The following is a 25,275-nucleotide window of genomic DNA, read 5'->3' on the forward strand; positions in this document are numbered from 1 at the left end:
CGATCCATATGTTAGACTCTTGCACTCGGTTTGCGCTGTTCAAAATGTAAACCAACAAAATAAACATGGCTGAGAGCAATAAGTACATAGGTTGGCAAAGGCTACCGAAACAGCGCTCCCCTTTGAGATGTCATGGCGCGGTATTGAATAGCTTACAATCGCATTCATAATGCCGATAATAACCAGAACAATCTGACTTCCTACGCTAGTGCAATCATTAGCTAGAAGGAGCGATCAGCAATCACTGTTTTGAGACATAACAGAAGTGAGTGCACCCAGTTGGGCGGAGCGATGCTCCGCAAAAACACCCACATGGGCGGGTTTTCCCTGTCACCCGTGTCGTTTTCCATGTTGGCAATAGACAATAATAAATGTAAGCCTAGTTAACAAGCCAAGTTCTGCCAATCATTTTCTCGCGTTTTCAATACAAAGCTTGTTCCCTTTTTAATTCGATTGGTTCGACCAGCAAACGTTGTGTCACGAAGTGTCAAAATTGACGGTAGCCCTTGTAGAAACTACAAGATGAAACGATTGAAGATATTGTTTTGTGCACACAGGATCTGAACGGTGCTCATCGACTGTTCCATGTGTATGTACAGAACATCAATACAAGCTGCCTAAGAAACTCAATTGACACCGCTACAATTCAGTAGCCATTTTACTCACTCGGCCCAAGCTTGGGCTAAGAAACACGGCAGTAAACATTTTTTCTTCTTGTTAATTTATTTACGTCTCGATTGATACGATTTCAATCTACCTGTCGACCGACTCAGTTACTTGATGCTCCTCCGTCTTGACCACTGATGGCAAATTCTGCTGCTACAAAGATTTCTTGTCCTCAGTTCGGATGTACATTCTCCCCTCAGGTAAGATTTTCGTGTTGTCACTAACTCGTTCAAATACATTCGATGCCACGAACTATGTAAATTTCATCTCCATGAAAACCAGACATGATTGTGTGTAACCGTCTCGCTTTTTTTCGCAGTTGATGATTCCAGGTGCCCATACTTCTTGTTGTGAATCTGTGCGTTCTCCCTTGCACGACGGCCTATCTTCGCACTCTTTGTGTCCTTGTCAGTTAGATAGAGTCCTTCAACATCGGGTTTCCACAATGCCAGTAAACTTGCTTCCAAGACCGCCATTTAACGAAGCTGGTTTCACAATAGGGTCGACTGCAGACCTGTCTGCTTTCTATTCGCCTCTGGTGAGCGAGACTTGACTGTGTTATTGTGAATTTAAACAAACTCGTGTAATTTTTATTCCCTTTACGCTTGTCTCCCGTCTAATTGATCTATCTTTTACGCCACTTGTTTCACTGATGTAATTTGTGTCTTAAGTATTTTTTTCTTCTCCATTAAGTTAATTGAGCCTAATAATTGTTTCTCGAGTTCTTTCTCATTTTCCGTGCTTGGGCGATTTATACTCGAACAGGCACGAGCGTGCGACATCAAAGAATGGAGAGACTCTTGGTATCTAGCTCAAGCAACTGCTGCTCGACATCCTTTAGACCTTCAAGGGTTTGATCCTCATTCTCACACATCATGTCCCGGACTCGGTGAAAGGTAAATAAATTAAATGTCTATGCCGATAGTAACTCGACCACTTAAGCAAACTGTTCGAGTTTCTTGTGCTCGTGAACGTGTTTAACTGCAATTCCGTGCAAATGGAAGCTTCGCGAATTTGTTATCCACCGCAGCATTTAGGGAAGCAATACCCGTATTTAGTTAGGTTGGGTATTAGAAGCGGAAGAACTCTAATATGGAAAGGTTCCTTTTACCAATCATTTCAATACTGATGTAGTTGAGATTAATCAAGTTTGTGAGCAAACAATAATGATCGAATTCACTAGAGAAATATATACACAACTAGTATTAAACATTTCAGCCAGCTAGTTAAATTACAATTGGCGCAAAATTGTAACTTTGGAAATGGTTTTTCGTGTTTTAAAGGTTTTCTCCGATCGATTTGGCCGCAGCGGGAGCGAGACGGAAGAACGCGACCAGGGAGACAACAAGCACACTCAAAGCTTGGCTTTATGAACATAGAAAAAACCCATATCCTACTAAAGGCGAAAAAATAATGCTAGCTATTATGACAAAGATGACATTAACGCAAGTTTCAACTTGGTTTGCGAACGCAAGACGAAGGCTTAAAAAGGAAAATAAAATGACTTGGTCACCGAGGAATCGATGTGGCGAGAAAAAGGAAGGTGGCGAGGACGAAGACACAGTAAGCGAATCCGACGCTGAACACAGCGGCAGCGAAGAAGAGAAACTTTGCGATGAGAAAGAAGAAAATATAACTATCTTTAAAGGTATTGCGTATGGAAACATATTCCTGTTTATATCGACTTGTCGATTTTAGATATATCGGTCGAATATTGTCAGGGACGGATTAAGCTAAAGTCCTTCTATACAACTCATCTATTTTTAAGCGCGTCTAGAGTTTGTATTGTCTGGTTTTTGCTTGCTCGACATGGGCCCGAGAAGGAATTTTTTTTAATTCGAAATTTCTGAGAGCCAGGTCGCAGATGTAAGAGAAATTCTTTGCACTACACCTGGAAATCGTGCTGTGGTCTTTATAGAGTTTGTAGCAACATTGTTGTTCTGTCGTTTGTAAAGTTTAGCGTTACACACTGTTCTGAAACAACGAAAACAATTTTGTATTAAGCTATTTCTATCTTCGTGTAATGGCTTGTACTTTGAGATCAATGAGTGGCTTAGAGAAACACGGGGGAACTTTAAATGGAATGTTTTTCATATCTGAGCGAGCCGGAAAAAATCCTACGTATCATTTATTTCTTCAACAGAAACGCTCGACAAAGATGAAAAGAAGGAAAACATGCCGTCGAATACGATGGACATTTCGGAACAGCCTAAAACAACCACGGAAAGTTCGCCAAACAGAACGGCAAATCCTGTCGTTCAATTTCAAGCGTTACGAGCTGTTCAGTGTGTTACTTCTGGTGACCCAGAAGATTCTCCTGTAAAAAGCTTAAGGAAATGGGTGGATGGATGCTTTCATAACACGCCTGTTAGTCTTGTGAATACGAGTCCTTCGACATGTGAAACACCTCCATCGACACCTACTCAGAACTTGTCCACCGAAGCGTCCGTCATCATTCAAGGTAAAGTTGACCGAAAAAAAGAATAAAGTGAATAAATAGTTACGAAATAGCCTCTTACTATCGCTGAAAGTGCTACTGAGAGCTTTGTATTGTTCGATTATTATGGATCAATAATGGCGTTAAACATTGCCTCCTTGTAATATGGCTTCGAGCAAGGGTGGCCAAATTTCAATAAGCCATTGCCCCTTTATCCATAAAAAAAAAAGACTTGTAATGGTTTTTAGGGGTAGACTGTTTAACAAAAGTGGTTTAGTAATTTCGATATTCCGTCGGCTTGGATCCCGTTAGCTTATTAACGCTGTACAGTAAATTCATTTGCGGGGTTTACGTGGAAGGTAGTCCGGGATTTCGTTACAGAAATATCAATAGTTTCAGGGTGAACTTTGGTATCCTGAAAATGTTGCATGCAACATTAGCGGTGTGGCAAATTTCCACCTTTGTGTTAAATTTAGATTTTAAGGTCACTGGTTTTCCTTTAGCTAAGAGCCAAAACGGACATGATTTTCTAATATTACAAGCTGCGACAGAACTTTTTTCGTACTGGGTGTCCAAAATCTCCTCAAGAAAACCGCCTTGAACTATGATCGAATACTTTTCGGAGACACGAAAGAAATCGCCACTGCCATATATTTATTTTTTGCGGCTTTACCAGCTTAGGATGCAATAATTATTGTTTTAAAATGTGTTCATTTCAAGAGGAAAGATTTCAGTCGATCACAGAACGAGATATTTCAAAAGTAATGTGTGCTCTGTCTGAAGGAGCCATTTATGTCTGCCAGAGTTCATTAAAAAAGACACATACTTGAGAAGTATTGCTCGCTTTGGAAAGCCTCCTTAGAGATCGATCCTGACTTCCAAGCGTATAGTTTAAAAGTATTTTTGATAGCAGCACAACTCGGATTTCACTTTGATAATTTACTGGTTTTTTTTAACTTACAGCATTCGTGAAAATCTTTACCATTCACCAAATTGGTGCGAACTGACACGTTTATCGTCTGGTACAGATCGCATTGAGAACGAGCTCACAAAAGCTGGTAGTTGTTTTGCCAACTCAATTATACATGAGACCCTAATTGAATAACATGCTAACATGGTTTAAATTCCCCGCAAACAGATTTCTTTTACCTCTCACTCTAGTACTTCGCTTTTGAAGCTAAATCAGTGATATTGCATTGCCCACTGAAAATTTGTGGAGCGTAGCAATATGTTAAAAGATACTTGTTGCCTCACAACAAATTATTTCAAGTGTTAATTTTCCAGACTCGGTTAGAATAATTACCAACCCAAGAAAGCTTTCAGAAACAAGAGAAAGATGAAGAAAATTACCCTCCGCTGGGCAGTTTTAAAACATGGACACAAACTTTATATTTCACGTAATTATTTTTCAGCTTTTGGGTCTTGTATTCTTTAACACAACTTAAAAATTTTCACTCTTGGCTGCTACGTTTATCTTAACAACCCGCCTCAAACTCAGTTGCCGGGTCGAGTGAGTGTTCACGAAATATTTCTCGTCTTTTTGAACAGTACGAAATTCGACGCCTTCTCAAACTGAAACAGAGAAAAAAGAAATAGAAAGTGAGCCACCCCACAGAAGTCGCCCTTCCAAAGAGGAGCCGATAACATTGGAGAGGAAAGAGGAAACGGCGAGGGGTTTCAATACCGTAAGCAAAAGGTAAACAATAAAACTACAGGACACTTAAGATTTATTTTGTACAAGATACAATTCAAACATTCTCTAAAGAGAACGAGGAATAAGTTATATCTGTATCTGAGACCTGATTACGCTTCAGACATCTATGTTTCTTGTGCTTCGCAAATTCGAAGCAAAGAAATGTCTTGTCTCGCTGAAAGATATATTTTGAAAAGAGGCCGCTTTCTGTTTACCTCTTTGGAACATGTGTCGAGATTGTCGTATCAAAATTAATAAAAAAGCATTTTGTTGAGGTGGTTCCTTAGTTTCTGTTAAGTTGTCTCAAGGTCATATAAATCTGTAATGTTTTTATTTTCTGCTTGTTCTCCACAGCATAACCGTAGAAACGTCGAATTATCGAGAAATTGACGCCGCTTTAGCTTTGACGACTCTATCAGCTCGATAGGGGGAAAAAAAGCTGCTCTTCTGAAAGAAAATTTAAAACAGCCGTGAAATCAACGTGTGTATATATAAACTGAGTGTACGATGTTTTTCTAACTGAATTCAAGTAACGATTTCGCTTTAAAAAAAAAAAACAACTCTGTGTAAAACACAAAAGATTTTGCCATCTGGGTTCTGGTGTGGTTTGGTTTGCGTGTGTGTTTGTGTTTGTAAGTTTCGCGACTGGGTCGGTATCAAATACCAACCTTTTAAAGTTCTTGGGATTTTCTATGATGTTTGGAGTCGACCATAAGTTTCTGACAACATTAGACTGCTAAAAGCACTCTCTAATGTAAAAAGAGACTCGAACATTGGATTTGTTTTACATAAGCTTAACACTAAGTGTTGAGAGGGCTACTTTGTGAGTTGCAAATTTTTCTAAAGAAAAGAAAAAAAAAACAACGGGTTGTAAATTAGTTGTGTTCCAAAAAAAATTCATAAGAAGCTAAATTCACAGTACCCGGCACACGAAATGTAATATAGTTGATTTAAATTGAAATTTCTGTAGATAAAAAGAGATTATTTGTAGTTGAAAGGAGAATTGTAATTTTGGAAATAAAACCCGCTTTGGTGAGCCTAGTTCGTCTAGCTTTGCTTTGTATTTGATCATTATGTGACGCATATGGGATTATTCGCCAACGATTTCATTAGAACCATAACGGAAAGTGGATTAGGGAGAAAATGTTGACTTAGCCAAACTTAATATGTCGCTATCTCTGAGGGGAAAATTGTTCTTTGAAGATCAGGAAAGAATCAGCTATCTCGAAATTTCTGTTGTGACTCGAGATATTAACAGTCCTAAGAGTTGTCTGAAAATTTAAGCGAACCTCCTTGCTTCTTCAATCAATATTTCAAGTTTTCATTGCCTTGTTTTATGTAATAATGTTGCGTTGGTGTGCGCGAAGAAAAGAGTTAGCATGGAATTGTTTAGATATTGTTAAATATCCGCCGAAAAAGGGAGCAAAGGTTAAATTCGAGACTTTTCGTGACCAGAAGAAACCATTCGTGGTGCAAAGACAAAAACACATCCCTTATCGGGTAGACAGCTGTTTACAAATTATCTTCAAATAAATACAAAAAGATTTCGTGTCAAGATACAACTTAAACAGACATGTTGAAAATATATAATTAATCTGGAACTGCCAGCGGCCTTTGGACATGAGAACACATTTCTATTTTAGTTCTATTAGTGTCTGCTAAGACCGGATTTGTCCACGTGCTCGGGCGTACCAACAATTGCAAAAACCTTCGGCGAAATGTCAACGTCTGTTCGGATTCAACCAAGTTTTTCGCATCCCACGCTTTTCGTCCGAAAGATAGGTCACCCCTTAGTGCTCGAGGCTGGGTTATTGAGATAAAATTTGCACTTACGTGATGACTCCAAAACGGGGGACTTCAACGTTACTTATGTGTAAAAATATCCTATTTGCTTGAAATCGAAAAAAAGGAGACTGTTTTCATCCTTTTAACATAACAGTTTACGCCAAAGTTACTAAATTAAACTGAATGTATTAATGATATTCTTGAAATAAAACAATCGAGGTTTTGACTATTTTTTTTCAGTCTGGGGATAAGAAATAACAAGGAAAAGCCACCCCAAGGCGGGAAAATAACATATGTTGCTACTTTAGTGTAGAGATCTCAAACACTGGTCAAAACATCGTATAACCAGAGGCAGTTTCACTGTTTTTCTAAATTGCTATTCTTCCTTTCCTTTTTGTTGGTTTTATTTCAGGCATGCTCACCTGGTAGATAATTAAGACAAAAATATATTTCAAATAATAAAAGATTCGAAAAAAGAGGTGGAAGCTTGTGCAAGTTTATTTCAACAGAACATCGCCGAGTTTGAACACAATTTCTATGCTTCTGTGAGTTATTTGTTCCTTAAATTATCAAGAAAAACTTCTCGTAAAATAGGCAATAATCAAAAGTTAACTTGCTTATCCTCAGGGGAAGTGGTATCCAAATTATTTCTGTATTATTTGTTCGCGAAAAAAACCAAAATTACATCTTGTATGATTAACCACTCAAACCTCAAAGGTAAAACACTCTACTGGCGCGCAAACAAATGAATACTGCTTGAAAGGAGAGCCAGGGGTCATCTCCTTTATCCATTTATTTTGTACTTACAAAGTTTGTATGAAACATTTTTGTTGCGTTTTAGGGCGTATACGACATGTTGTGTGATCATAGTCAACTGTTCAGAGACGGGAACATGAAACAATCTGTCAGAAAGCCGCTCAATTCATCTAGGTTCATTTAAAAGCGAACAAAGTTTTTCAACTGGACGAACAACCAACATTAATTACCTCTCATTGAGAGTGGAGTTTATTCACTCTCTCGACTCTTAACATCCGTCTCTGCCGACGGGATTCTTTAATTAACCAGATCAAAAATTAAAACTGTTTAAGTCTTGTTTTATTGCATGTTCGGTGTAATAACGTTGAACTTGGAAGAATTAGTCTTGGTTTGCTCTCGAGTTTCCGCTGCCGACAAAAACTCACAACAATCTCATTATTGTCTTACGCATTCGGCAAAATCAAAACATTGTTATCGCTGTTGGAAAACTAGCTGAGATAATACCAGTAATTGCATTTAAGGTTTTTCCTCGCTATCCTATTAAATTTTGCGATATGAGTACGTCTGCTGTGTCTGTGGGATGTCACCTGTTTTGGGTTTTTGCATGCAACGGAAATCGGAATCAGATTGTTTGGATACTGTTCAACAACAGAGACATCTCTTGCCAGTAAACACTGGTTAGTCTTGCCCACAACAGTCGTAATTTCGGCGAGAATCAAGTTAACTGGGTTTTCGTGTCAAGGACTTCCCCTTGTTGTTGTTGTTGTTTTTTTTTTTAAACATAAGTAACAGTACACGAAATAAAGTTATATTAATACCTTAAAAGAAATTAACTAAGTGTTATTAATCGGTTTTCACCTTACTTTCAAAAATTAGCTTTTGTATAAACAACGGCGAAAAGTAAACACTGAGACACTTGACAACGATGGTACAAGGTACTCTACAAAACAGTTACTGCTGTTTATAACACAACATCGTTAATGGTTGTTTTTAGTGACGTATTTAATGTGAGAGTTTAGGATGGTGTGCTCGTGAAAAGGTGATACACACAGCTTCCAGTCCAAAAACTGATACGGAAAATAAACTATTTGTTTGAAGTTTAGTAAGTATACCCTTGATTGACCCACACGAACACACTTGTCGGTTTCAAAGAAATAATCCCAACAGCATTGAGTTTATAAACAATGTGGAGAAAGATAAAGTTCAAATTGTAAGTCAGTTTATCTTTATAAATACTATTAGTATTTGTATAAGTTATTCTGTCACCGACATACGTCAACTGGTAGGCCGCATAAAAAAAAAAAACACACACGTGCTTTTGTGACAGTGCAACACGAAAGTCGAGGGAAAATGTACAGCTGGAATTTGGCAAAGCCACTGGATGTTGCCTGAAGGCTGTACCGCTGGTTCTCTGGTTTATTATCTAAACCTCGACCATCTCTTATCACTCTTCAAGGAGTAAACAATGCTCACAGACGTTCGTTATCTTTCGTTTCGATAATAAAGAAACAACAACAACAACAACAACAAAAAATATGTGAACATTTTTGCATAAGCAGACTTATTTTTACATTGCTGCAACGGGTGCATAAGAAACTGATTCCAAAGCAAACGATTGTCAAATGAGAATCTAATCGATACGAATTTACAGCCATTCATTTGTAATAATCATGGAGAAAGAAGTCTGACTGAGATGATTTACGGAGAAATGTTTAAACATGTACAAGCTAGTGAGAAAGAAAGTAGATTATTTCAAAAGCGATGTATTACCGACATCTCCATGATTATGATTTCTCCATATCAGTTCCAGCCTTTAGTTTTGTGCTAAAGCACGTATAAATGTAGCATTCCTCAGCTGTTTCTCTTGTATCGTAGATTTAACCAAAGTATATAAGGTCAAACTTTTCAAAGGCGATTCAATTAAAAATCTGTAACAACTCCCCCCCATTCCCCCCCTCCTTATCCCAACTATGCACGGCTCCGGAAATCAAGAGGGGTTAAAACTGATTCGCAGATAATAGTCTGAATTTCAGCCGTCTCTTCCCTTTATCCCAAGGGGGGCGCGGGAGAGAGACTCTCTTCCGCGCCCCCCTTGGGGTAAAGGGAAGAGACGGCTGAAATTCAGACTACGCAGATAAAGGTGCCGTCGGGATCGCACCCAAACACTATGTACACCCAGCCCCCACCCCTCCACCTCCCACCTGCACCCCCGGCCACTAATCCCAAGGGACTTTCTAGTGAGAGATAACAAAAATTAAACAGCTAGGATGAGGGAGGAATGGACTCTACAGTAAATATCATCCTCTTGCTTTGACACAGCTCGATCGCAATTGGAGTATCTTTAAAATGTGAATCTTGTTCTTTTTTTTTTTTGTTCTTCATTTTCAATCTTTTATGATTTTTACCACCCTAGTTCCTTCCTCTTTCATTCTTGTTTCTCTCACCCTTTTTTTCATTTTTTCTTAATCAAAAAAAGTACTTTACAGCCTCTTTCAAGGTATAAAATACCGACTCGAGAAATCACTTAGAAGAATCAGGTTGTAAAATGAGGATTAATACAGCTCTCTTTAAAAATTTTGACAAAGAACTTAGACGGTCCCAAGTTCACAAGCGGACTCCATTCACGCAAGTCAAATCTTTGTTGTTTTTTTTTCCACAAAGGATTACACAGTTTTACAGACGTCTAAATACGGAGTATGATCGTGCAACATGCGTAAATACGGAGTATTGAAATTAGAAACAAAAAGGTTGGAGCTATTTGAAGCGGCCTAGCGTCCTACGGCGTCAGCGTTCAGCAGACTAATTGTTTGTACCTCCAACAGATCAAAGGAGGGTTACAATAATACATTATTCAAGACATATCAGATTACAATTGCAGCGGCTTTTTTAGAGCAGATTCTCTTGTCTAGACATAGAGTATACCGCTGTCACACACAGAAACGCCCCAAAAAGCTATTTCAAAACAAGAGATTACAAGGTTTTACCAACAATAACTGATTGTCGTATCTAACGAGCTTGATATATATGATAACTTGCAATTAACAGTCGAAATAAAAGGGATCAAAGATTTTACGCTCGGCTTGTGAGAGAGTTTTTACTGGATACCTTTCGTGTTGAAGGCATAGAACGGCAAATTCGGACTCCTCCGTATCCGGGCTTTTAATCTAGGTAAATAAGGAATGGATAATTGTTTGTGCTGCAGGTAGCGGAAGAGGAAAAATTCATAGCTTGAGGGAGTCTTTGTCGTGTCACTGCTCGGGAAACAGCAAATAAAAGTGTAAAAATTCACAAGAAATTAGACAAGTGCAACCAAATATACTTTGATAAGTTATTGCAAAACAGCCGAACCGACAAATTTTGCTGTGTACATTTTTCTATTCTCAAGATCTTAGCTGAGGCTCAGATCCTAAACTTGATTTAAATACAAAAGTACACGGCTCTAAGACATTGACTCAGTTGGCTCTCTGACGCAAGGAATGAAAAATTCACCCCATTCGAGCCGAGAAAGATCAATATGGCTACGGAAACGAAACCTGAATATAGGAAATTTCGCAGCATTGTCGAAGATTTGTTGTCTCTTGAAAAATCAATAGATCGGTAAAAAGAAAACATTAAACAAAGGGCCACCATGAGCAAAGGGCTGTTCCGAACAGAGTGAAAATTCAAATTAATGAGATGAAAATAGTTAGCTTAACAAACTCGTGAATACCTGTTTAGTCTGTAGGTAAAACCTGTGCGCTCTTTCAAGTAACCGCTTAACAGAAGATACTGCACTAAGATGGTTAAGCACTTTCGAGTTTTTTCGGAAGAATTCTAATTTTCTGGGATTCACACGAACTGAATTCAATTTAAACTCTTGCTGCTTGATACGCAGTTGTGTTCTGTCGCAAAGACTACAACTACAGCATGCAAGTATTCTTCACCTCTGAATTAGAGTTCCCTAAAACTGCGCACGATAAAATTGCAAATTAAGAACCATTCTGTTCTTTTTTCTTAGTTGAATAATCAGCTCATTTCTGAACAAAGCCAATATCTTGGTTACCTAACCAGCAAATATTGCATCAGTCGAGGCTCGTCTTCTTATTCTTAGTTATACAACAATCGTAAATTACTGATACGTGATTGGTCGATCCTCTAACCAATAGGATTCCAGCTTGTCAGTCGTCAGGCCTAAATATATATTTAACTTGTAGCTTGTTGTTAAATTACAGGATGTAAGAAGAGATTAAAAAACTAATTTCAACGATTTCTCGAAATAAGAATTTAAGCTGCGAAGACAAAAGAAGGTCGATGGTGCAAAGACAAAAAAAAAAAGAACATTAGGGATGGGAAGTGTCTCTCATTGCCTTCAATGAAATGAAGGCAATGAGACAAACAATTAAAAAAATCGAAAGTTAAAAAAAGTGTGCTTTCTTTTTTTTTTTTTTTTTAAGGTTGTCATAAACAGATAAATTGCGAGTTGTCCTTAGAGAGAGAGCTATCTGCAAAGACCTTTTTCTGTAAGCATATTGAAAACCCTGAAAAAGTGAGAAAGATCTTTCAAAAAATAGTACAGAAATCTTTGAAAAAACCGCTTGGAAAAATAACGGGGGGAAGATTACATCTTAAATGTATTACGATCGACGGGAAACGCCGCTTCACACAAAACCGTTCCAACGTAAGCTTCACGAAAGAACTGGCATTTTTGAGGGAAAGGTGTGTTATAATCGTATTTCAATCAGGAAATCACCAAACCAAGAGAAACAAATCATAAAAACCACCAACCATTCACTTCATTTCGCGACGAAGTAAAACTTAATTGGTCGCGAGCTATTTACGAAAATAATTTGTTCTCGAATTCTTATAAACAAACGGATTCTTTTTGAACTTGACACTGACTGGGGGACGTTGAAAAAGCCGAGAAGAAAAACAATACGACAGGAAATCAGTCACATTAGTCACGGGTTAAGATTGTCAACGTAACCTACACCCAGCAGACTTTTTCAGTTACTTGGGCAGTCGATCGGCAAACAACAACAACAAGTTAATGATTTTCTGAGCAGCTATAATTATAATGTAATTTTCTGGTTTCAATATTGTCATCTCGGCGATAAATGTGCAACAGGTGAAAACGACGAACGATAAATCTCGATATCAGACGAAGACCTGCGGTTTATTCATAAGTGTACCGGGGAATGGACTGGGTAGGGCGGGGCAGAAAATGAAAATACTTCAAAATCACTCCAGTTACTGTAACTTGCTAGTGGTTCTAACACCTCTGCACAAAATTGTCGCACCATTTGATGGCGATAGGCAAGTAGTTTGAAATACATTTCATAAAGAACAAGGTACACTTGCTAAATATGTGAAAGTTAGAACACCTAGGAGAGATAAGTTAAAATATTTGACATCATTGTTTTCAGGAGTCGTTTTCCCGTGATTCATTCTTGTTCACTAGAGAAGACTGCTATTTCACCCTTTAATTCCCAGAAGTGATTAAAATGTAACTTCTCCCCGGAATAACCTTACATTATCCAGCAAAGAGGTAGTGAGAATACTCAAACCTATCAGGTTGAAGTTAATACCTCGATGTAACACCAGATTCTCCTTACTCGTCGAAAAAGAAAATGTTTAGAAGCGAGAGGGGAGAATTAACAATCAGATCTTAGGAGTTCAAGGAATTTATTCAAATTTGTCTGTTTTCTGTTGTCGTTGATCGCCAGAATATGTTCAGTTGTAGGAAGATTACCACATTGTTATTGCTTATTCAGTGAAACATAAATGTAACAACACCAGAGGCTATGGACGTACATCAAACGGAACATAAACATTACATAACGTACGGTTAAAAATGAATGAGTTATTGCAACTGATAAGTTTGTTTCCTGTCGTCTCAGCAGGCAACTCATCGTACAATGTTTGATTCATTAAATTTTGGACAAATATCACTTCGGCCGGAAATCATGTTTTGCAAACAGAGTTTTAATCTACGGTTTTTCCGCACAGTTGTACGAGGAAACACTTGCGTGCTTATTTAATTTCTGAAAGTAATTTAAGTATTGTTATTTCCAACCAGAGTTTAAACTTTATAATTTGAGAAGTCTGCACATAAGCTAAATTTGCAAACCAGTAGTGCAAAACAAAAGATCTCAGTTCTTTATTCAATGAGGCTGTATTGCAAAATATAAGAATGCGTAAGAAAGCTGTGGAAGGAAAGAAACAAAAAAAATTCTTATCTCCTATTAAATGCATGTATTTCCTTAAATTCTTCCCTTACTCATGAAAACGAACCCTCTTATCTATTATAACTCAAAAATATATCTTGTTTTCCCTTTTCTTAAAAACATTTGCATCGCACAAAATTACAGATCATAAACTTCGGCGTGGTGAATGTTATGGTAATTTGTTTACGAGAATTTCTTCATTTCGGGTCAAAATAATCATTCACCGCTATTTCGAGCAAATTTATATAGAGTATCGAAAGTCATTCGGGGTTACTATGGCTTAATTTACTTTGAAAACACCTGCAAAGAGGAAAACGCAAAACTAAAAAAACAAATATGACTCGCATTCTCGCGATCTACCGCGCTTTGGGGCCTGGGCAGGTTGAAGCGCGGGTTCCGGTTCTCAAGCAGCGGCCGGTAATCGAGCCTTGTTTCTTGTGTTAACATTGATTCTTGTCTTTTCCTCCTTGTGATATTTTCTGTCTTTCTAATTGGCCATCGTGTCTGCTTAGGGTTTCGTTTTACAACACTCGATCGTAAAATGCTCAGGTAAAAACTCAAGCTGTGATCGTTTGGTTTTTTTTAGCCTTAATTTGTACTGAATTTGGTACTTCAGTAAACTTCTCAATATTTTCTAACCCTCCCTATTTTTATTGCTGTTTGTTTCAAAATAACATCTGCAACTTAAAAAGGTGTCAATTTCACCAAACACTCGGTTATTACTTTATTAATTTAACACAACTTGTGCATACATCCCAAGCGCTTTGCTTGTGTGAGACACTTGAAACTGACATATTTGGCAGATTTTCTAGAATATTTTCAACAATGACAATAGGTGACCTTGGTCTTTAACAAAAATAAACTGCGAAGGTGAAATCAATAAATAAAACCACATGCATTGTTTGGTCAAACAAAAACCGCGGGAGGGCAATAACACATGTTTCCCATAGATTAAGGCGAACCAATAATAAAATATAAGCTTAGGCTAATTTAACGTCTCCAAACAACAATTAATGCTTGCGTTCTTAAGGTGACAGGTCAGTGACGCTAAACCCTACGAAAGTAAATAGCTAACGGCTATTTAATACGAATGAGTATCTAGGAAAAAAAAAACAATCAATATTTAAAGCAAAACATACCATCGATGGCGAGAAAGCGCGGGAAAATACGTCATCGATCAGGTGAGAAACGGCGCGAAAAAAACTGGTATTGGCACCACGCAGATTATTTTATTAATTTTTATTATCTCTCTTTAGTTTTTCTTCGAATCTCATAAGTTAAAGATATAACTTCTTTAGGTGAAATACGAAAAAAACCACCATGGAGGATCAATTCTTTAGCAATCGTCAAAAAAATTGACAATAAATTACTACACAACGAAAACTGGGATTACAACTACTAACATGAATTGAAACCGTGGCTATTCAACCTCGTTCTCAGGGCCTTTTCCCTTCATTGGGAACGAGGTTGGTGGCTATTTCAACCTTAGAAAAGAAAGCTAATACTGAGCTTTGCATATGAATTTGCTCAAAGTGCGACGACAAAACTGAAAAAGCAATCTTGTCTGTGAAGAATTATGAATTAAACTATCCCATTCAAAAACAAATGTGCAATGCGCAGGCGTCAACAAACACGTAATGCTGTGTTTTGAATTTTGTGGTTCAAAGTTATGTTTTCCGTTTTATGCAACAAGCGTCTAAAAAACAAGTCACCTATTAAAAATGTGCTTCTTCTCCTGTGATGTCAGTTTTCTCTAAATAATTTAGCAGCACCAGACAACTGTGTCAGCTGGATATAAGAATCGTTTGTTAAATTGTTTTGGACAACTTGCATCCGTTTGCGAGACAAAGAAACCTGTCCCATTTAATTTTTGGTTTCGGACAACGACCACTAACATAAAACAAAACTATCGAAAAGAATTTTAAAGTCAATTAAATGATTAAAAATCATGAGAAATCACAGAAAAATTGACATGAGTTCCTCGGCAAACAACTGTCCAGAAAAGTTGCTTATAGTTCAAAGTTGCGTTGTGTGGATATATCAGTGGAAACATTTGGGCGCGGCGGAACACGTTTTAGAAAAAATAACAAAACAGGCAAAGCCCATTTGAAAACAAGGGTTAGTAAAATACGAGAAACACAACTGCTTCCAAAGGAGAGTCGACCTCCATGCTTAGTTTTTTAAATAGACTCGAGTTATTTTTCTTTCTAAACAAATAGACTCGGCTTTGGATTTTATCTCGCCATCGAAAAGCAGTCTACGCGTACAATAATCTCGTATCCAGGTCCCACCGTTTGACTGTACTTCTTGGCCGTGGAAGGTCTGGGTAAGACACTAGTTCAACAAGTTAAAGGAGTAAAAGAAGACCATTGTTGAAAATGATTTATAAGCTTTAATTCCTAACTTTTTCTTTGTTCTTTATGGAACTCTGATTCCTTCACATATTAACGTTTTTTTAATTTTCTGTAATTAAATACAAATGTTTACATTTTGTCATCATGAGCCTAGATAAGGCCAATTTAGGACAATAGCGTGTTTACTTTGCTGTGGAAATCAATGGGGCGTCGATGTGTACATGCCATTGTAGCACTCTTAGTAACCGGCTAAACTGGCCAAATCGTTCCCTGACAAACACTGTGGCTCAGAGGGTTCATCTTTCATAGCGATCATCCGGCTTTCATTTATAAGTTAGCCACGTAGTGACCTAACGCATTATTTCCAAGCCATTTGACAAGTCACGTGCCGTTAATGTAAACAGAGGCAAGCTCGGCCGCACAGCCAACAAAAGCTCCCAACACACTCCCCCAGAAAACTATCCAACTTAGATGTCGGTAGACCGCGTCTTCAACCAGCTGCACGTGAACAGATAAGGAGAGTCACGTGAAGATCATGTGAATTCTCAAGCTAAGGAAGTTTTCACTATCACCCTCCTTGTTAACGATAGTTGAACAAGCCAGGTTCGTTTTCAAAACAGGGAGCACTGATTTTCACTCGCTGCGGTTTATTAGTTTGTTCAAATGATTACGATTTCAAGCGGTCAATCACCTTCTCGTCAAATTTCTCACATTACGCATCATGCCACCAAACAGAAATCGTCTGTTCAGTTACTCGGCTACAACTTTCAAGGATTTACAAGAAAGAGCACTTTCTCTCACTTTTTGAGATAATCATTGCACACCTTATAGCTTTCTTCTGCTTCAAGAAACCTTTGCAGTTTCTCGCTTGAAAAAATATCACTATTAGCGTTGATTCTTTTCACATAACCTAAGATTTTCTATTTTTTCTCGTTACCTTTTTCGTTGGATAAAGTTATCCAAAGGGTAAATCGCTATCCAGTGGTAAGTGGTAAAAAAAACGTACCGCGCTCTACAGTATGGAGAGTTGCCCAGTGGATAGCGTTATCCTCCTTCCTAGAACCGGACGATTGCTAACAATTATTAAGAGAACATAACAATTGGTCACCCAAGGATGGCACTCACCTGCTTGACTTGTTGTGCGGACAGTTCATGCGTCCTTGATGAAATCAAATCCACAATCTTTAGAAAAAAAAAAAAAAAAAACCAACAAAAAGAAAAAAATGTCGGATTACTTGAGGGGAGTTAGCCACACCCTGACTGCGCGGTATGGGAGTGCAATGGGGTAGAAAGGAGTGATGGAACCCGCACACCTTGCGTTTCCATGCCAACTGCGCCGGCTGCTCGCGCTGAGGAGACGACTGGGGACGAGTCAGCTACCAAAATAAGTAATCTAAACATCAACCTGGCCATAGTTTGCCTTTTCTAAACGAGTCGTTATTTAAGTGCAGTTAAGAAAATACACGAAATATCCACGCAGGACGCACTTTGGCTTTCACTGACCGTGGCGATTGCGAGGGCACTGGTTACGAGCTTGAAGAGCGAGGAAGTACAGAAATATGACATTCCAGACCAAGCCAATCCCTTCCTAAGAGACATCGTACTAAACCTAGTGCTCAGGGCCCCACGGAATAACATAAGCTTTTAATTTTATGTTTGGCGCGACTTCTTAAAATAGTTAAAGGGCATGAATGGGTATCTCTACTACGCATTGTCGAAAATAATGCATACCTGTTCTCTGAGGTGATCAGCATTTAACAGATCTACTGATTCCATTGATGATAGTACCTACAAACCATAAACAAAAACAACAAATCAAAACAAAAAACATCCGGTTTCAGTAGCGGATACAGACCTTGAACTAAGGGGGGGGGAGGGGGACATTTTTGTCCGTGTGCGTTCACCTGCCGGCTTTTCTTCCCCCTGCGTTTATTTCTTTACCCAAAACAAGGGGGGAGAGGAGCGTGTGCCCCTTCCCTAGATCCGCCACTGGGTTTTCAAAATAATCTCTATTCACTGCACATATGATAATGAATTTTATATGCGTTCAAGAAAAAAAAAACTATTAACTGGATTAATAACAGATGGCTTAATAGCATTTAGTATAGCAAAGTTTCACAGTTTCAGTTCCTGTTGATGACGTTCTGTAACCCTTTGGTCCCTAAGCGTGATGAGCATCTTATTTCTCCTAACAATATCACCTCCCCCACCCCCCACCTCAAACATTAAGGTCACAAGAATAATGGAAATGATCACCAACTAAAGACGCTCTGGATTAAACAAATTCTCTTTGTCAGCACTTTAGGAAAAGCATAGAGAACAGTATGGAGAATATGCACACTGATGATGAGCTAATCGCCTCCCGGTTAGCTCTAGTAACCCTAGGTTAGCTCAATTGGTTAGAGCGCTGGACTGTGTTGTGTGGGAGGTCGAGGGTTCGAGCCCCGGCCAGACAGATACTCATGGTCTTAAAATGAGTGAGGAGAATTTGCTACCTTTCTATAATCATAAAATGGATAGATATTCTAGTCCTCTAGTCTTCTCGGATAAGGACGAATAAACCGTAGGCCCCGTCTCCTGCAGGGTTAGGGGTTAATTTCCCACGCACGACCTTACTGTGTAGTGGATGTCCTCCCCTGGGGTGGGATGGGTGGGAATTGGCCCTGAAAAGTCCCCATGGGGAGTGGTCAACTAACGCACGTACGTATGTATGTACGTACGTACGTACGTATGTATGTATGTATGTATGTATGTATGTATGTATGTATCGTATATGTGCACGATCCTTCGCAGTAAAGCACTATTTAAGCAATAGTGAAAATCAGACCTGAAAAAAATTCAGGCCTGTACGGGATTCGAACCACTGACCTCTGCGATACTAGTGCAGCGCTCTACCAATTGAGCTAACAAGCTAACTGGGGGCAGGCCATCAAATTAATTCGACATGAACCCGTAGATGATAAATCAAACAACAAACATATGAAATACAGATATATGAACTGCGGTTATGAAACGTATGTATGTATGTATGTATGTATGTATGTATGTATGTATGTATGTATGTATGTATGTATGTATGTATGTATGTATGTATGTATGTATGTATGTTATGTATGTATGTTATGTATGTATGTATGTATGTATGTATCCTAGGACCATGTAAAGGATTAAATGCAAATGAAGAATTATGAGAGACCATAGGTCTACTTTCCCTTTTCCTTACCAATGGTACAATTTGTGTTTTAAACTTCAACAATTGAGGCTTAACAAGGGGTGCCAGTTTGGCTTTGGTGACACCAAGCATACGAAGTCTGAGACCTACAAGTAAAACCAGATAACATGGCACTGAGTCAATAACTTTTCAGGGGTGGATCCCGCATTTTTTTGAGGAGGGGGTGCACAACTAAAGAATGGCGTAACTGACTGGTGACCAGACGTAAAGTGAGAAGGGCTAATACTCCAAACTTCAGTGCCAATTACTACCATTTTTACGCCGTTTAACATAATTTCTTCAACCTAGTCTCTTACTCTACTTCAACACCAATAAACCACATAGTTTTTTTTTGCAGAATACCACTTGTATTAGAAAGCCGCAGGTCATCTCAGGGGGGGGGGGTACCCACCCCCTGCACCCTCCCCCTAGATCTGCCCCTGCCTTTACACTACAATGGAAGGGCCTGTTATTCTGGTCTGTTTTAACCAGACAATGAGCACTTAGAGAATGTGTTCCATGTATGAGTGACTGACAGAATGAATGAAAAAAGGAATGAATGAATGGATGAATGAATGTATATGTAAACGAGCAATCAAACAAATGTCCTATGGATGGATGGATAGATGGATGGATGGATGGATGGATAGATAAATGATCCTTGCCTTGCTTCAACTCCTTTGCAAATAGCCGACTAATTTGTCTCTAACCAGATGAGATTATTGTTACTAATGGCAGTCAGAAATTCAATCCACTAACCAACAAATAAATCTGCTGCTGTATGAAGCAATGAATGGACCTGCTGAATGGACAGGTCAACTTACCCTCCGGTGTTCCCATCAAGACATCCAACTGCTCATGAATCATATTTTCTGCCCTTCTGGAATCAAGCAATTTCTCTAGCTGATTATCTATTTGAAAGAAAAAAAATTAAATAATATGACAGAACATTTGAGAAAAATTCAGCAACTAAACTTTCCAAGGCATGACTGAGCTAGACTTACACTACACATATCAAAATTAACTAGTTCTGGTTCATTGTCTTATTCTTAAGCAGAAAAGAAACTCCAGTATTATTGTTGTGTCACTTTACTAATTTCGATAAGTTCTAAAAAAAGGAAAATGAGTGGAAATCGTTCCATAGTAACCTAGAGGTGAACAACTTAAAACAATGTTATGCTAATTTTATTTAACTCTCATAAACTACATCTTTATTTACCTATGTGTTCTGCTGTCAGATATGACCTCTTCTTGTCCTTAACATAAGTTCTTACTTGTGAAGGACTGAAAAATTCCTCCAAAATAAAATTAGCCATCAGTTTCCTGGCAGTGACAAAATTCTTAGAAATGGCTCCACTACAAAAAAGGGAGAGAAGACTTCAAATAAGAAATATAATAACTACCTATGTGATACCAATGACAGGCTTAGTTTACTAATTTAATGCAAAGCTGCATACAAGGCAAATGAAAATATAAAAGTGGCCTGGCCATGAAAAATTGCGACAACCTCTTCAAGGCCACTGACCCCAGCAATACCCTTCTTTAAGCGACCAGTGTTGATGGATAAATCTAATTTGAAAATGTCTGAGGTATGATAGCTTTGAAAAGACCAAGAAGTTTGCTGAAATAATTTCATTTTTCCATCCTCCTCTACATTCCCAAACAAGAGTTTTGTGGAAAGACAAGTAAGTCAGTTTGTGCCATTTTTGACGATTGGCACTGTTAAAAAGGAGCCTTTGAGTGCTGAAGCAATCTTCCCTCTGAAAAATACTATTTCATAATATTTCAAAAAACCAAGGTGGTTTCAATTACTTTAAGACTAAGACAGATTCATGGGTGAAGTTTAAAAGAAATCGAATTTTTGAAATGAAATGCATCACATCACTAACAGAGACTGCCTCTCAAAGGGTTAAAGCCACAACAGCACCACAGAACAAAAGGTAATTAACAATTATTCCACGAGTGCGCGTTGGATATGAGATGATAGATAGCCACCGAGGCGCATAGCGCCAAGTTGGCTATAATCATCTCATATCCAACAAGCGCGAGTGGAATAACTGTTTTATTAAAAACATTAAATTAAATTATTAAATTTTTAGCTCCCTTTTAATTTCAAGCTGACACGTACGCTTACCATATTTGTAGATTATGGTATATTGGCTCACATACCATAATGGCTAAGCCAATAAAAAGTCTTGAATTGCATTATCCAATGCTCCAGTTTTTAATAATAATAAACATTCCCCCTCAGAGGCCAACAATAAGGTTCACATACCTGAAAAACAACCCTGGAATCCTGTTGAATATCAGTTTAAGTCCAACCCAGTTGGTTACTCCACCTAAAGCAACAGAGTAAAATACAAAATATATTAAATATAAGTTCATTGTTAACTCTTTGATCCCTAGGAGCTGCTAACATCTAATTTCTTCAATATCAACCCTGAAACACATATTAAGGTCATGGGAATAAAGGAAATGATCACAAACTATAGAGAGTCTTGATTGTTAGACAAATTCTCTCTATCTGCACCTTAGGAAATGTACAGAGAACAGTATGGAGAATATGCATGCTGATGTTAGGGTGTAGAACTTTGACAAAATATCACAAGAGAAATGAGTTCCTACTTTAACAAAGCGTACAATAGGTTCCTACAAATGGCAAAATGTCTGATTTGGAAAGGAAAATGAATGAAGAACAGCCAAAAAGATTTTTGAAAAAGGACAAGTTTTCTGAACTTGCATCACATGCTCTATTCCCCCTGCTTTGATACTAACTAACAATTCCTTCTTTCAGTAAATCATTGCTCTGGGCAATATCAGTTACAACAGAAATACCAACAGATGGCAGGGTAAGAAAAAGGCAGCGAAAATATGTCAAATAAGAACACATAAAGACAGGTGTCATCATACCAGTGAATCCAAAGAGCCCTGCTGCCATCAACACTTCACAAGCCATCTTGATCGCTGAAGAGAAAAATTTAAGCATTGATGAATAACGGTTATGCTTAATCCCTTTATAAATTGATTAGTGTACAACCTGTGTTGATTCTGCTGTGGTTGAAGCTTAAAAAGTTAAAACTTATATGTGGCAATAGAATGGGTTTTCCCTGTGTCTCTACTATTCAAGACCATGAGTGAGGAAGGGGGAGCTTGTTTGATTTTATGGCCTGGGGGTGGGTGCTTACTCAGGGGGGGGGGCACTTATTAAAAGCATGGGCTCTTACCAGAGGAAATATGGTAATCCAAAAGGCAGACAGTGAAAAAAGACATTCAATCACTATTCTGCATGCCAATAGGCAGCCCCAGCCTCTAACATGCATGAAAACATTTAGTGCCTCCTCTGCTCTATGTAGAGATTTTTTAATGATCTGCATTTGATTATGTCTGGATGTCCATTAAAGTGTCTCACTTGCCTTTCTGTTCATTTTTGTGTTTAAAAACTGTGATCAGAACTCCACCAGTGATGAAGAGAAAAAATGCAACAACAATGCTGACACAGCCAATGGTTATGTTGGGGTAGCTTCTGTGGTATGTCTTTGGGATACATGCAGGCAAAGATTAAAAGTAGAAAAATAAATATTTGAATGAGGCTTCAGTTTGTATATAGTGTTACAGCACTAACGGTTTTCAGAAATAACATGGACAATTTAACTATATGCTTGATGCTTTTCACAAAACATGAGATTAATAAGTTGGATTCCAGCCAAAATAGCAATCTGCATTTAATTGAGTTAATGGCATATAATAAAAAGAACACTTTTAATCCTCAGTTGGTGACATTTCTGGTGACCATCAATGCCACAACTTTATTAAGTGTCGACAGGCCAAATTGCAATGGATGCCATCTGCTTATTAGGCTAAAAAATGCAAATGAGGCACTGAGGTCAGAATAAATAACTTCTGGGTTGGTCTATGTTTGCCAAATAACCATGAGAAAAAATTTCCTTGATAAATACAAAATATTTATCAAAAAAAAGGGAACAACATACAACTTCTGACGAAAAGTGTGAGGGTAAACTGACAGAATCTTGCAAATTATCAGCATGTTGACTATACAATGATTCTGTGTGAAAGGATGACACATCACTCATGGCTTGTCCATTGCATTCCACAGAGACACCTAAATTGTCAAATTCTGCATGCCTACTGCTTGCTTGAGAGCCTCTAGAGTGTCTTCTTCTACCATCTGATAGTAACTCAAGGGTTGCATTTCTGTAATGAGACAATACTTTCACTTAAATTAACTTATCACAACACCAGGGATTTAATAATTTCAGCTGATCATTGTTCATATGTTTCCACTCTCTTTCCTTTAACTTGCACCTTGCTAAAGACAATGTTGAAGATAATAAGATAAACTGTCCCATCTTCTCAACCAATCAGACTCAAAACTTAAACCAATTGCCTCTTCTAATGTTTTCCTACACCTCAAGCAGTTTCTTTGTTTTTACTTTGCGATATGATTGGCTCCATGTGTTCTTTATACTTGGCTCTGATTGGTTGTTGCAATTAATTTGGCTTTGGTTTTACAAAACTTAATCAAGATGTGCCTCATATTGAGAGTAATTAAAGGAAACTGAAAAAATTACCTTTCTTAATTTTCTCACCAAGACCTGAGCTTGATGTACAGAATAGGAGGATTAATTTGTAGGGGGTTGCTTATTCTTTATGGTAATTTGCTTAGTGGGGGAAAATTGTCAAATACGGGTATTTATACCGCTCAGAGGAAAAATAGTTGAAGGGGTAATTATTTGAGAGGGAGCATCCTTGATTGGAGAAGGGGAGCTGAATTGAATCAAGTCATTACGGCACCAACAATGCTTTTTTATGTCACCTAACAGTCAAGTTATTTTATGGGTGAATGAACCCGATCACTAGATTAGTTATTTCTTAGGTTTTAGTAAATTAGTATTAAAACTGAAAGTGGACCTAAGTCGAGAGCTCGAAACTTCGAGCACGAAATGAGGAATAAAGAAAGTTGATCTCTGTATGCTCTCACCGTGCATGAGTACGTTTTTGGTTTGCTTCAGGCCAAGTTGCCATCGTCAAAACTAAAACAGCTGGTTTCCATGATTTGTGTTAAAAGGACCACAACTTCTTCCAAACGTCGCCATATTGGGTACTGAGAAAGGGACTGGAAATTACATGACCCTTCAAAACCCCCAGCGGGTAGTGGAGAGGATTCCAACACTATGGCGGTTAACGTTTGGTTACGAATTTTCCTTTACGGCCTCCACGGGTTTTTCGATGAAATAGTGTTCACATCGTTGTTTAATTTTGTCGAATCGAGCTTCCGTGACTGGAAATTCCGCGGACACTCTTCGTTATGGTCATTTTTCCAGTATGGATTTGGAAGCTTTGTAGTCGAACAAATGTACTTGAGTTGGAAAGGCAAGTGGTACTTACCTATGCCTGTTCGAGGTGTTCTGTACGTCCTTTGGGTGTATCTGTGGGAGTTTAGTTGGGGTGTAGTGCTCAGACATTTTAATGCTTGTCCTTGGGATTATAGTAATCGACAATGGAATGTCTATGGCCTGATAACTTTGCAGTATTTTCCGGTGTGGTACATTGCAAGTTTGTATCAAGAATTACTGTCGGAATATCTACTAACGCTTTCCATAGATCCGAGATACACAGATCGGAAAGATTCCTGACGCACAGAGAATTGACAAGAAGCTGAAGGAAAATCGAGTCGATTCAAGGTGGGAAAATGAGGAGAAAAAAATAAAATGTTCTTACCGTGTCACAAGCAGATTCCATCACGAATGTCACGCAACGCCCTCAGTCGCGAACACTGAGTTGTGATTAACCCTTTGAAAAATTTTTTTAGTGGACTAAGCTTTGTCAGAAAGGGGCAGATTTTTGAGGCTTTAGGCATCTTAAAGGGTAGAGATACTACAAGTTAAGATATATCATTTTACATTAGACATACCATAAAAACTCTGATTGGTCGAGAGCATACAACGGTCAATAAACAAGGTATATCTGCAGCAAATATTGGGTTATCATGTTGAGTTCAAAGTCTGCCTAGTTTCCAAGCCCCTTTCCTGTGTAGTTTCCTCAAACTCGCAAACTCAGAGTGGTGTCTTCTCTTGCAGATTGTTTAAAAAAATGTATAATAAAACAATTATTGAATGCCTTTTTCCCATGATGTCATAGCCTGTGGAGCA

At 38.2% G+C, this 25,275-nt stretch overlaps 2 protein-coding genes across 6 annotated transcripts; one reads left to right on the top strand and one right to left on the bottom strand.

The window, feature by feature from the left end:
• The first annotated feature begins 724 nt into the window (after nucleotides 1-724).
• LOC111341729 (uncharacterized) lies at nucleotides 725-5,837 on the top strand. 2 transcript variants are annotated; one of them, XM_022948719.2, is made up of 7 exons: nucleotides 725-866; nucleotides 986-1,204; nucleotides 1,432-1,562; nucleotides 1,950-2,314; nucleotides 2,810-3,127; nucleotides 4,652-4,799; nucleotides 5,151-5,837. In XM_022948719.2, the coding sequence occupies exons 1-7, from the start codon at nucleotides 804-806 to the stop codon at nucleotides 5,221-5,223; spliced, it is 1,317 nt and encodes a 438-aa protein (XP_022804454.1). In that variant the 5' UTR covers nucleotides 725-803; the 3' UTR covers nucleotides 5,224-5,837. The 2 variants fall into 2 exon arrangements, with proteins under 2 accessions (XP_022804454.1, XP_088610801.1); XM_088754675.1 differs by lacking the exon at nucleotides 986-1,204 and having other exon boundaries at nucleotides 728-866.
• Nucleotides 2,779-25,080, bottom strand: LOC111335237 (uncharacterized). 4 transcript variants are annotated; one of them, XM_088754676.1, is made up of 12 exons: nucleotides 24,845-25,080; nucleotides 24,105-24,552; nucleotides 23,095-23,317; nucleotides 22,519-22,639; nucleotides 22,016-22,069; nucleotides 21,381-21,444; nucleotides 20,325-20,461; nucleotides 19,930-20,016; nucleotides 19,118-19,212; nucleotides 17,626-17,682; nucleotides 17,020-17,076; nucleotides 2,779-10,501 (listed from the first exon to the last, which is right to left on the bottom strand). In XM_088754676.1, exons 2-12 carry the CDS (start codon nucleotides 24,146-24,148, stop codon nucleotides 10,376-10,378), a joined length of 1,065 nt encoding a protein of 354 aa, XP_088610802.1. In that variant the 5' UTR covers nucleotides 24,149-24,552; nucleotides 24,845-25,080; the 3' UTR covers nucleotides 2,779-10,375. The 4 variants fall into 4 exon arrangements, with proteins under 4 accessions (XP_088610802.1, XP_022796843.1, XP_088610805.1 ...); XM_022941108.2 differs by lacking the exon at nucleotides 24,845-25,080 and having other exon boundaries at nucleotides 24,105-24,799; XM_088754679.1 differs by lacking the exons at nucleotides 2,779-10,501; nucleotides 24,845-25,080 and adding an exon at nucleotides 12,982-13,519 and having other exon boundaries at nucleotides 24,105-24,798.
• Nucleotides 25,081-25,275: the final 195 nt, after the last annotated feature.

Source organism: Stylophora pistillata, chromosome 3 (genome assembly GCF_964205215.1).
Source record: "Stylophora pistillata chromosome 3, jaStyPist1.2, whole genome shotgun sequence".
NCBI lineage: Eukaryota > Metazoa > Cnidaria > Anthozoa > Scleractinia > Pocilloporidae > Stylophora > Stylophora pistillata.

Excerpts from the sequence above, each read along its gene's own strand:
- LOC111341729 (XM_022948719.2), top strand. The coding sequence starts at position 804 with ATGGCAAATTCTGCTGCTACAAAGATTTCTTGTCCTCAGTTCGGATGT. Across the intron at positions 1,205-1,431 it reads CTGCTTTCTATTCGCCTCTG|GCACGAGCGTGCGACATCAA; the intron begins GTGAGCGAGACT and ends ATACTCGAACAG. Across the intron at positions 3,128-4,651 it reads AGCGTCCGTCATCATTCAAG|TACGAAATTCGACGCCTTCT; the intron begins GTAAAGTTGACC and ends CTTTTTGAACAG.
- LOC111335237 (XM_088754676.1), bottom strand. The coding sequence starts at position 24,148 with ATGGCAACTTGGCCTGAAGCAAACCAAAAACGTACTCATGCACG. Across the intron at positions 22,640-23,094 it reads CACACTTTTCGTCAGAAGTT|ACATACCACAGAAGCTACCC; the intron begins GTATGTTGTTCC and ends TGTATCCCAAAG. Across the intron at positions 19,213-19,929 it reads CTTGATGGGAACACCGGAGG|GTCTCAGACTTCGTATGCTT; the intron begins GTAAGTTGACCT and ends TTTTACTTGTAG.